Source organism: Macrotis lagotis, chromosome 4, assembly GCF_037893015.1.
Source record: "Macrotis lagotis isolate mMagLag1 chromosome 4, bilby.v1.9.chrom.fasta, whole genome shotgun sequence".
NCBI classification, from domain to species: domain Eukaryota; kingdom Metazoa; phylum Chordata; class Mammalia; order Peramelemorphia; family Peramelidae; genus Macrotis; species Macrotis lagotis.
The window spans coordinates 181,183,062-181,194,109 of NC_133661.1; the positions used below are offsets into that span (position 1 = coordinate 181,183,062).

The 11,048-nt window shown below is 47.8% G+C and overlaps 1 protein-coding gene across 4 annotated transcripts; it reads left to right on the forward strand.

Annotated features, from left to right (window-relative positions):
* The first annotated feature begins 1,185 nt into the window (after positions 1–1,185).
* Positions 1,186–10,434, forward strand: RABGGTA (Rab geranylgeranyltransferase subunit alpha). 4 transcript variants are annotated; one of them, XM_074234789.1, is made up of 17 exons: positions 1,186–1,202; positions 1,565–1,622; positions 1,821–1,931; positions 2,049–2,173; positions 2,784–2,971; positions 3,170–3,373; positions 3,932–4,015; positions 4,162–4,244; positions 4,352–4,453; positions 4,605–4,704; positions 5,444–5,495; positions 5,676–5,764; positions 5,940–6,028; positions 6,161–6,277; positions 9,426–9,539; positions 9,761–9,848; positions 10,210–10,434. In XM_074234789.1, exons 2-17 carry the CDS (start codon positions 1,620–1,622, stop codon positions 10,356–10,358), a joined length of 1,698 nt encoding a protein of 565 aa, XP_074090890.1. In that variant the 5' UTR covers positions 1,186–1,202; positions 1,565–1,619; the 3' UTR covers positions 10,359–10,434. The 4 variants fall into 4 exon arrangements, with proteins under 4 accessions (XP_074090890.1, XP_074090889.1, XP_074090891.1 ...); XM_074234788.1 differs by lacking the exon at positions 1,186–1,202 and having other exon boundaries at positions 1,547–1,622; XM_074234787.1 differs by lacking the exons at positions 1,186–1,202; positions 1,565–1,622 and having other exon boundaries at positions 1,701–1,931.
* Positions 10,435–11,048: the final 614 nt, after the last annotated feature.

The window sequence follows — 11,048 nt, forward strand, 5'->3', positions numbered from 1 at the left end:
TGACTGAAAATGCCAGGGCAGAAGATCATGAGAGGCAAGTCAGCACAAAGGCCTGAGTTGAGAGGGAACTGAAGATGAATCTAAGAGCAAAGGGCATTTGGAATTCCTGTGTCCACCAAGATGGTTCAGCAGGAGGCAAGAAGAATTGATGGTGAACAAGAAGTAACTGATTTCAAAGGAGGACACAAATGGTGCTTCAGGTTCATGAATTGTAATGGACTTACATGTATGTCCATGCACCAAAGATGCCTGAAAGCTATGAGCAGAAGGTCCATGAATTTCATGATGAATACAATTTGAGTTCAATACTTTTATGTAATACATTTATTTTTTCAACTTTCTGGCCCCAAATTAAGGTGCGTCTTATATATGGTACCAGCTGTGTGAGATCCTGGGCAAGTCACTTGACCTGTTTCCTAATTTATAAAATGGTTATAACAACAGGACCTACCTCCCATGCTTGCTGTAAGGATCAAATTTGATAATTATAAAATGCTTTGCATTCAGAAATTGCTATGTATGGGGCGACCAGGAGCACCGGCCCTGGAGTCAGGAGGGCCTGAGTTCAAGTCCGACCTCAGACTTAATAACGACCTAGCTGTGTGGCCTTGGGCAAGCCACTTAACCCAGTTTGCGTTGTAAAAACCTAAAAAAAAAATTTCTATGTAGATGTTGGCTTATTATTAGGTCCGACCTCCCCCATTTCACAGCTAGAGGCCTTGGGGGGAGGGGAGGCAGAGAGGGATTCGCCCCGCGTGCCTCGATGAATCCCGAAGCGCACGTTCACCCACAAAACTCGTGCTTGCAGCTCCGGGACGGAGGTGGGGTGGGGTGGGGGTGGGGTGGCTCCCCGCAGTCACTGGTCCCACAGTGGCGGGGAACGGCTCGGACAACCAATGGTGAAAAGCCTGCGGCCTCGGTTCGAGTCCCCAACCCTTTCTGGGCCTCGGGGAGGGACGCAAGCCCCGGGCAGGGGCGGGCACGGGAAGCTGCGGGAGTCCCGGAGCGTCCTCGGAGCCCTTTAAGAGCGGTCCCCACCCACTCTGAGGGGAGGGGCGCCGTCCTGGGCGGCCGCTCCTCCCCGTCTCGCGGGCGCGCACCTCCCAGGCCCGTTCCGCCGCCGCCGCCGCCGCCTCCGCCGCCTCCGCCGCCCCCTCCCGCGGGGCGTTGCTCGCACCTCCCTCCGGACGCCCCGCAGGTGGGTGAGTTGGTCTCGCCCACGCCCCAGGACCCCGGGCCTCCCTCCCCCCGGGGCTGGCGGTGGCATCGCCCAGAAGCACGGGAGCCGCCGGACTAGTCCATGTGACCCAGCCGCGGCGGGGGGAGCCGGGACGGTCCGGGCTCGGGAAGCTAGCAGGGGCGGCGGCGCCCCCCCCCCCCCCCCCCGGCACTGTGCGGAGGTCCGACCGGGCGAACCCTTTCCTTCGGCGCTCCGCCGCGTCCCTGCTTCCAGGCCCGAGCCACTTCCGGGAGGAAAGCTGGGAGGGGAGGGGCGGACCCGGTCCAGGGGCGTGCCCGCACGCTGAGGTGAGAACCGCAGGTGATTGTCACCTTTTGCACTCAGGTCTCACTCGATCACCTGACCTTGCGCCCCACCCAGAACCCTGAGCCTCAGCATCATGGTGAGACTTCCCTGCCTTCCCCCACCCCCACCCCCCACCCCCGCCAATGGATCGGTCCGCCTGACCTCTGACCTCTAGGCCACTCTCTTCCCCGACCCCCACCCCGGCCCCTGGGAGGCGACCATGAATCCGGGCATGGGGGACCCGGGGAGCTTCCGAGCGCCTGCCCCGCCATCGCCCTCCTTCATCTACCCGCAGCACGGCCGCCTGAAGGTGAAGACCACGGAGGAGCAGAACGAGGCCAAGCGGGCCGAGAGGGAGCAGAAGCTGAAGCTGTACCGCGAGGCCACCGAGGCCATCTTCCGGAAGGTGGAGGCCCCGCGCCCGGCCCTGGGGTTGCGGGGCTTCACAGTGTGTCGGTTGGGGGGCCGGGGCGCCCAGAGGGAGTGGAGGCAAGTCCGGTGACAGCCGGCCCTTTGCTTGCAGCGGCAGGAAGGCCGACTGGACGAATCCATCCTGGAGCTGACCAGCCAGATCCTCGGCGCCAACCCCGACTTTGCCACCCTGTGGAACTGCCGGCGAGAGGTGCTGGTGCAGCTGGAGGCCCAGAAGTGCGTGCCTGGGCCGGGCCGGGCCGGGCCGGGCTGGGCCGGGCCGGGCCGGGCCGGGCTCCCCTTGCCCTGTGGTGACTCAGGGCCAGCAGGGGAAACCGAGGCTGGTGGCGCGATCCACCCGAGACCGGAGTCGTACGCTCAATCTGACACCATTATGGTGGAGCGGGCCAGAGCTTCCCTGCAGATATCTGGAATGTTCCTCCAGCCTGGCTGTGAGAGAGAGACAGAGACAGACAGAGACAGAGACAGAAACAGAGAGAGAGAGAGAGAATGAACCAGTTTACAGCAAAATAAAAAAATGGGGGAAGGGGATTGTCAAGGTTGACATGGAGATGGAGAACAGGATCTAGGGTCAATAGAAAGTAGCTTGGTCTTAGAATGGAAGATTTAGGGCTGGCTAGGTTGGCACAGTGGATATAGCACTGGCCCTGGAGTCAGGAGTACCGGAGTTCAAATCCAGCCTCAGACATTTAGTAATTACCTAGCTGTGTGGCCTTGGGAAAGTCACTTAACCCATTGCCTTGCCAAAACAAAAACTAAAAAAAAAAAATGGAACATTTAGGGCAACTCTGGGGATTCACTGGTTATCATTTTTTCTTTGACCTAGGTCCCCTGAGGAGTTTGCAGCCCTAGTGACAGCTGAACTAGGGTTTTTGGAGAGCTGCTTACGGGTGAACCCCAAGTCCTATGGAACCTGGCATCATCGTTGCTGGCTACTTGGCCGCCTGCCTGAACCCAACTGGACCCGGGAGCTGGAGTTATGCGCCAAGTTTCTGGAAGCTGATGAACGTAACTGTACGTTTCCCACAAATTACCCGATTTCTGGGACCCTACCCCAACCTGAGCTGATTGATGAGTGATAACTTAGTAGATTTCTGTGTGTCTGATACATTCCCCTAGGAACAAGTAACATCACAAATGATAGTTCTGGGAGCTATGAGCAGGGGGTACTTGCTCCCAGCACCTGGGTCTTAGATGCATTGCCATCCACAGTTCATTGCTGGGATTACCGGAGGTTTGTGGCCCAAAAGGCAGCTGTGCCACCAGCAGAGGAACTAGCCTTTACTGACAGCCTCATTACTCGAAATTTTTCCAACTACTCCTCTTGGCACTACCGATCTTGCCTCCTGCCCAAGCTGCAGCCACTGTCAGATTCTCAGCCACCAGGACGCCTTCCTGAAGATATGCTGCTACATGGTGAGCTGGGGGCATGAGGAAGGGGAGGGGAAATTATGCAAGAATCAGATGGAAGGAATAAAGAATGATAGGTCCCAAGGTGCAACCTCTAATTTATCATTTTCTGGTTCAGAGGTTGAGAGTTGACAGATATCAGAGAAGAATAGATAGAAACCTGGGGTCTAGGGCTCCAGGAATTGTAGAATTGGGGCAGGGAAGAGTGAAATTTTAAGGCAAATCAGTCAGTAGTTATTGAGATATCTGTTGTAAGATTAACATTGTGATAGGTATTGGTGGTCAGTAATACATAGAAATAGAAAAGCTCTTGAGTTTACCATTTAACTTGAGAGACAAGACAAATGGGCAAAACAATTATAAAAAATACAGAACAGCATAAATCTAAGTGTTGAATTGTGTGATACAGACTCTAAGGCCAGCTTAAGGGAGAGGGTGGTGGAGGAGTTCATTGCCTGTAGTCCCAAAGGTCAATGAACTAGATGAGGCACCTGTTTCTTGGAGAGGAGTTGGGGAGAGAAGGTAGTGGAGCTCTGCAGCTTCCTTTTCTTATGTCCCCTGGAGAACTGGAGCTGGTACAGAATGCCTTCTTCACGGACCCCAATGACCAGAGTGCCTGGTTCTACCACAGATGGCTCCTCGGTCGAGGTGAGGGATTTGGGACCTGCCTGGTGGTTTGAGGTGAGGGGTCAGGAAACTGCAGAGAAGGTTATGAACTATTTGGGCATCATGGGAAATGAGTCAGAACTGAGTGCTACTTCCTCTCCTTTTACCTTTTTTACTCTTGCCCACAGCTGACCCTCAAGATGCCATTCGCTGCCTCCATGTGAGCCAGAGTGAAGCTTGTTTGACTGTGTGTTTCTCTCGGCCCATAATTGTACGTTTTCAGTATATACATGAGAGGAAAGAGGGGAGAGAGGTGGGGGAAGGGGTGAGGGTAGGAGACATGGAAGTTATGTGGTGACCTTGTGTTTTCTTACATAGGTGGGCCCCGGCATAGAAACCATGATGCTCTTGGTAGATGAATCTCCCCTGTCAGTGGAGTGGAGGACACCAGATGGCAGAGAGCGGCCTAGCTATGTCTGGGTATCCCTTTCTCTTCAGCATCCAGCTGCAACACACACACACACACACACACACACACACACACACACACACACTCTTCTCCACCATGGTTTGGCTTGGGCCTGATATATTGATGAATTCTATAGTTTTTCCTTGACCTAGCTTATTCTAGCTGTGTGACCTGCCAGCTGACTCCCTTAATCACGAGTTCTCTCAACATTCATTCCTCCTGATGTGGGGTGATATCCAGAAGCACTGTGTACTTTACAAAGGTGAGATAGATCTTCCTAGTCTGTGTTCCCTTCACCCACTTTACCACCACTTCTCTACAACTTTTTGGGATATTCTACCTGAAAATAATCTTTTTCTCTACATATTTTCCTAAAGTATTTTATTTCACTCTCATTTGCCTCTATAACAATCTACCTCAATTATATTCATGTCTTAATTCCTTGCTCTTTTTCCTGTTAAAAAGAGATTAAGTCCTTGAGGATAGGGACTATACTCTTTTCTATTTTATCTTTGAATTTCTAGTTTCTAGGAGAATGCCTTTTATATAATGGGGGGCGTTGAGGGGTTTTTTAATTTATTTTGTTTATTTAAGGCATTAAGGCATTGGGGGTTAAGTGACTTACCCAAGGTCACACAGGCCATTATTCAAATCTGTTCAGATTTGAACTCAGGTCCTCCTAACTCCATGGCCGGTGCTCTAGCTGCTGCACCTCCTAGCTGCCCACCATAATAGGATTTTTAATTTTTTTTTTTTGGTTTGTTGGGGGGTTTTTTTGCAAGGCAATGGGGTTAAGTGGCTTGACCAAGGCCACACAGCTAGATAATTATTAAATGTCTGAGACCGGATTTGAACTCAGGTACTCCTGACTCCAAGGCCAGGGCTCTATCCACTGTACCACCTAGTCGCCCCCTATAATAGATTTTTGATAAATGTGCAGCCCCAAACACTCTACCCCCCCACCAAATTCTTTTATTCTTCCAACCCCTTCTGTTCCCCAGGTCAAAAAGAAAGTTGGTGTCGAGACTCTGCCACAGATGAGCAATTGTTCAGGTGATGGGAAAAATAAAAAATCTTGGGAAATGTGTCCACTGGGGTATTGGAGAACTGGAGCAAAGGCCCCAAAATTTGGGTGCAGGCATTCTTTAGCATACTTGAGATTCTGGGGTACAGGAGGGTGAGGAAAAGCAGGTATGTGGTCCTCATCCCTCCACTACTCTACCCACCTGTCAGAACGGAACTATCAGTGGAGAAGTCAACTGTGTTACAATCGGAGCTGGAGTCCTGTAAGGAGCTGCAGGACCTGGAACCAGACAACAAATGTGAGGTCCCTCTCTACCCCCAAGAGCCTGCCCCTTCAGGGAGCTCCCTCTCCTGGAGACCTTGCCTCTCCGGATCGATGGATCATGGGCAGTGGGAAGAGTTAGCCCGGAGGAGGAACTAGGGATAGACTATCTGCCCTGCTCCCTCCTCCACCACCACCATCCTCACTCTCAGGGTGTCTGTTGACTATCATTCTGCTGATGCGGGCACTGGATCCCTTGGTGTATGAGAAGGACACTTTGAAGTATTTTCAGTCCCTCAAGGTAAGTGGAAGAACATAAGAGAAGAAAGCCTGGGATTTAAAGGTTAGGGCTCATTTTGGGCCCTGAGGCAGCACATGGAAGGGTGGGAAAAGGACTAGTAGTTGATCTCCATCCCTCCACCTCTCCGGCAAGGTAGCGGACCCAATGCGGGCTTCATACTTGGATGATCTTCGAAGCAAGTTTTTGATGGAGAACCACATCCTCAAAATGGAGTATGCTGAAGTGCGAGTTCTGGACCTTTCTTACAAGGTATAGCTGCCCCATCCCAGTACTCCTCTCCCTTGTTCATGAATTTCTTTTGGCCCAGACCTTGTTCCTCAGTCCTCACTGATACTCAGAAAACTCATCCATACTCTTAGAACTTTTCTTTCCTTTTTTTTTATTATGAATGAATTTAACAATCATTAACAAACACAAACATGTAAATACACAAAGAACAAAATCTAAAATTAACAAATCATTTATCAAGTACCTGACACTGAGGATTTTATACGAAGTCATGAATCTGTCACTTTGCTTTTTTTAAAAATTTTAATTATTTAAGGCAATGGGGGGGGGGGGGTAAGTGACTTGCCCAAGATCACATAGCCAGGCAATTATTCAGGTGTCTGAAGTCAGATTTGAACCCAGATCCTCCTGACTCCAGGGCTGGTGCTCTGACCAGGTGGCACAGTAGATAGAGCACCAGCCCTGGAGTCAGGAGGGCCCGAATTCAAATCCAGCCTCAGACACTTGAATAATTGCCTGGTTGTGTGACCTTGGGCAAGTCACTTACCCGATTGCCATATTTTTTTAAAAATATAGAAAAGAGAGTAACAAAATGACCCTGTTCACATTCCCTTCTGAAAGTTTTTCTTGCGTGTATGTGTGGGTGTGTATTGTGAACTCAGGTTCTTCTGACTCTAGGGCCAGTGCTCTATCCATTGTGCCCTTTGTGTGTATTTTTAAATACTTTAAACATTCTTTTTTCCTTCCTTTCTTTATTCTTTTTTTTCTCTCTTATCACCATCCATTAAATCATTCTCCCTTTTTAAACACATTAGTACTGTTAAACAAATCAATAAATTGGTTATGTATGAAAATGTATGTTTCATTTTGGGCCTCTAATTCAGCACTTCTTTGCCAAAAGAAGGAGGCATGCTTCATCTTCAGGCATCTGAAATCACAATTATCAAAGTTGTGAAATGTTTTCAGAGTTGTTTATCTCTGAACTTATGTATATGTTGTTTTCTCATTAGTGTTTAAGTTCCCTTTTAAGTCTTAAGAGACTGTTTTTACTTTTTTTTAACATCCCAAAGCACAGCATGGTCCTGAACTTATAGTAAGTATTTAATGCTTGTTTGATGATGACTCATCTCTGACTGTGAATCTGTAACTACTGATTAGGCATTTTCATTTATCTGAAACAGAATCTGTCATTTTTCCACTTAAGCCTTTCCTCTCCAAACTTCCCTGTTTCTGTCAGTGGTTTTTCTTCTGTGCAGTTCTAAGCCCTGCGTCATTATATCTCTCTCCTCACACATACTTAGACACAAGCTTTCAGTCATTCAATGGTTGTGTCAGGTCTTTGAATTATTTTGCATCTCTCCCTTCCCCTCTATTTCTACCTCCAGAACCCTCCCTCAGGTCCTTCTTGTTTGCCCTGCTAAGAGCCTCCACTGCCCTTTCAGGGTCCTCCACATTAGAGGTGTATTCACAGGCAAAAGGAAGCAAAGGTGCTGGGGAAGCCAAATCAGAATAAAAAATGTAAATGAGAAATAACTAACAAAATACACAGAGATAATTTTAACTTGTGTTTATCATGAGTATAGCAGAATCCTCTCTGTTTGAGTTTGATCCTACTGCTCCACATCATTACTGGATTAATCTTTCATTTTAATCATAGCACTTTTTTGCTCAAAAACTATTTGTTGTTGTTCAAAACTGTAGTTTCACAGATAGTGTTTTTTTGTTTTTTTTGTTTTTTTAGGTTTTTTTTTTGTAAGGCAAACGGGGTTAAGTGGCTTGCCCAAGGCCACACAGCTAGGTAATTATTAAGTGTCTGAGACCAGATTTGAGCCCAGGTACAGGATCCTGACTCCAGGGCCAGTACTTTATCCACTATGCCACCTAGCCGCCCCCATAGATACTGTTTTTTAAGTATTAAATGCCTACTGTGTGCCTGGGGAAACAAGTCCAGTGAATGAAACAATATCCTGTTTTTAAGGAGCTTCCATTCTAATAAGATAACAGGAATGAATATACAGATATGTAGAGAATAATTACAAAGAGAATAAACACAAAGTAGTTCCATTGATGGTAGTTTGTGAGAAGGGAGGACACAGGAAAGACTTCATGGGAAGGCAGAAGGGAGTGCTTGAACTGCATCTTGAAGGAGGAGGGAGCATATTCCAGACATGAGGAACAACTAATACAGAAGCTAAGAGATAGTGGATCAAGTTCTGAATGAGTTAGGAAAAGAGACAAGTCCAGCTCAGCTGATTGCAGTGTGTAGGAGGTTGGTAAAAGAAATCTTTCTTGGTGATGAAAGCTAAATAGAGGAGGCAATTTGAAAGTGTTGTGGTCAGATCCGCACTTCAGGAAAATCTCTTGGCATCCCTATAGAGGTGGACTAGAGTGTGGAGATGCCAATTAGCAGACCATTGCAGCAAGCAAGGTAGAAGGTAGTGAGGGTCTGAATAGAGTGTTAGAATGTGTGAGTGGAGAGAAGGGATAGAATTCAAGAAACATAGAGATAGAGATGGCACATTTTGTAACTAATGGAATACATGGGGGGGATGGATAGTGCACAGATGATGATGCTGCCAAGATTATGAACCTGAGGTACTGGAAGATATTGATGCTTTTAATAAGAAATAAACAAGTTTGGGAGTTTTGTTTGGGTAGGAAGAGAAGGTAATGACTTCTATTTTTGGATATCATGACTTTGGGATGTCTCTGGAATATCCAATTTGAAATGTCTCTCCACCATCTATGCTCTCCATCCTATGCTGTCTCTGGTTCCCCTTTGCTCCAGCCAGACTGGTCTTCTCAGAGTTCCTCAAACATGCTGTGCCTGTTATAGCGATTATACCTTCTTAGGTACAATCTCTTAGAATACCTTCCTCCCTTCTTCTGCACCTGTCTAAATCCCAGCTCCAACTAAACCAGATCACACCCTCCTATCCCTGAATTCCTCTAGCACTGGTAACTTGTACTCTGTCTTGTAATATCTAACAGTGTGTGCATATAGCCTCCCTATACTTGACTTTGTTATCACCTTCAGTCTCTGGCATCATTTGTATATCTAATAGGAGCTCAATCAAATTCTGCAGGAATGATCATCAGATCAGGGTTCCCCATCTTGGAGTACTCTCCTTACTTCCCATTTGTCCTCTAGCTTTACTTCTCTCCATAGGATTTGACTGTGCTCTGCCACCTAGACCAGCTGATGTTGGTCACTCATCTTAACCTCTCCCACAATCTCCTCAGAAGTTTGCCTCCTGCCCTGGCTATGCTGCGCTGCCTTGAGGTAGGAATATTTACTGTTCATTCCTTTACCCCTTCTTGGCTTCTTTGGAGAAATCTCCTATGACCCTTTGGCCTTCTCTACTGCTGACCCTAGTGCCTGTCTATCCCTGATACGCTAGTTGAAACCTTTTATGTTTCTGGTCAGCAGGAGCTGTCCAGCTGTGACCTTCAGGTATACACAAGGAAGCTGTGCTTGCTTACATCCTCTTACTTTCTTTTTAGGTCTTGGAAGCGGATGGAAATGCTATAGAATCTGTGGAAGGTGTTGTTAATCTACCCAGACTACGGGAGCTTTCCCTGTGTGACAACCGTATCCTAACCCCATGGTACTTAGGCTAGAAAGTGGGTAAAACAGAGACTTTTAATTTCCTAGGAGTGTTTTTCCTGAAGGACAAAGCCAGGATTAAATGGGTAGCCTGGAGGAGTAATTATATAGATGTTAGCTCTGGTTCTACTTTATATATCATTTTCACTGATTTGGTCAGGTCATATCAGGTTGTTTTCTTCTTCATGTAAAAATAGTTACCCCAGCTGAAACAACAGGAACCTCATAATCTTCCCTTTTCTCTGGAGTCTGTCACACAGCTAATGCAGATCATATACAAGGGTCTGGCCACCTCCCTGAGGTATTGGGAATGATGCCTCTATTTTCCTTGACTTTTCCACTTTAGGCCTTCAGCACACCTTGGCCCTTCAGACTCTGGCTTCCTGTCCAAAGCTATCCCTCCTCAGCCTGGAGCGCAACCCCCTCTGTCACCTGGAGACAACTCCAGAAGAGCTGAGGGCCCTGCTTCCTGGAGTGGACAGAATCCTGACTTAGGGACTCTTCATGGCATAAACCTGGGTACCCTTCCCACCCTTTAATTTATTTGAACTGAATAAAGAATTGAAACCCCCCCCCCCCTTGGAATGATGAGCTACTGCTGCTACTACTGCTTGTGGTAACTGCTGCCACCACCCTTTAGGTTCTGGAGGAAGGCTAAGGGGGGAAAGACTGGTCTAGAATATTAACTGGGCCAAAGGAGAACTGAAAAGTAGTAGGAAGAGGGAGACAATTTGTCCCTTGAAACCAGTCTCCTTCTATCTGTGTCTGTCACCTTTTCCCCCATTTCTCACTCAGTATCACTTTGCTTGCTGCTAGAGGCAATGTGGCATGGGAGACAGCTTGCTGACCTTGAGTGTCAGTAAGACCTAGGTTCAAATTCTGCCTCTGACAGCAGCTGAGTGACAAGGGCCAGTGTCCTCATCTATTAAGACCTACATCCGCCTCACAGGCTTGTTGTAAGGATGAAATAAGCTAATGTGTTCCAAGCACTGGGGAAACTTTAAAATGTTCTATAAATGCCCCTAACTGTTGGTAGGACTGAACTCCCATCCCAGAAGTACACACAAACACACACACACACACATACTCTTTTTCTTCTCTTTTTGGACCTACTTTATACTTGCGACCATCATTTTTTTGTGACTTTAGTTGTGTCCCTTCATCCACAAGTTCTAGGATCTGGTC

Coding starts and splice junctions, on each gene's coding strand:
- RABGGTA (XM_074234787.1), top strand. CDS start 1,746: ATGAATCCGGGCATGGGGGACCCGGGGAGCTTCCGAGCGCCTGCCCCG. Junction 4,016..4,161: donor CAGATGGCTCCTCGGTCGAG/GTGAGGGATTTG, acceptor TCTTGCCCACAG/CTGACCCTCAAGATGCCATT. Junction 9,540..9,760: donor CTATGCTGCGCTGCCTTGAG/GTAGGAATATTT, acceptor CTTTCTTTTTAG/GTCTTGGAAGCGGATGGAAA.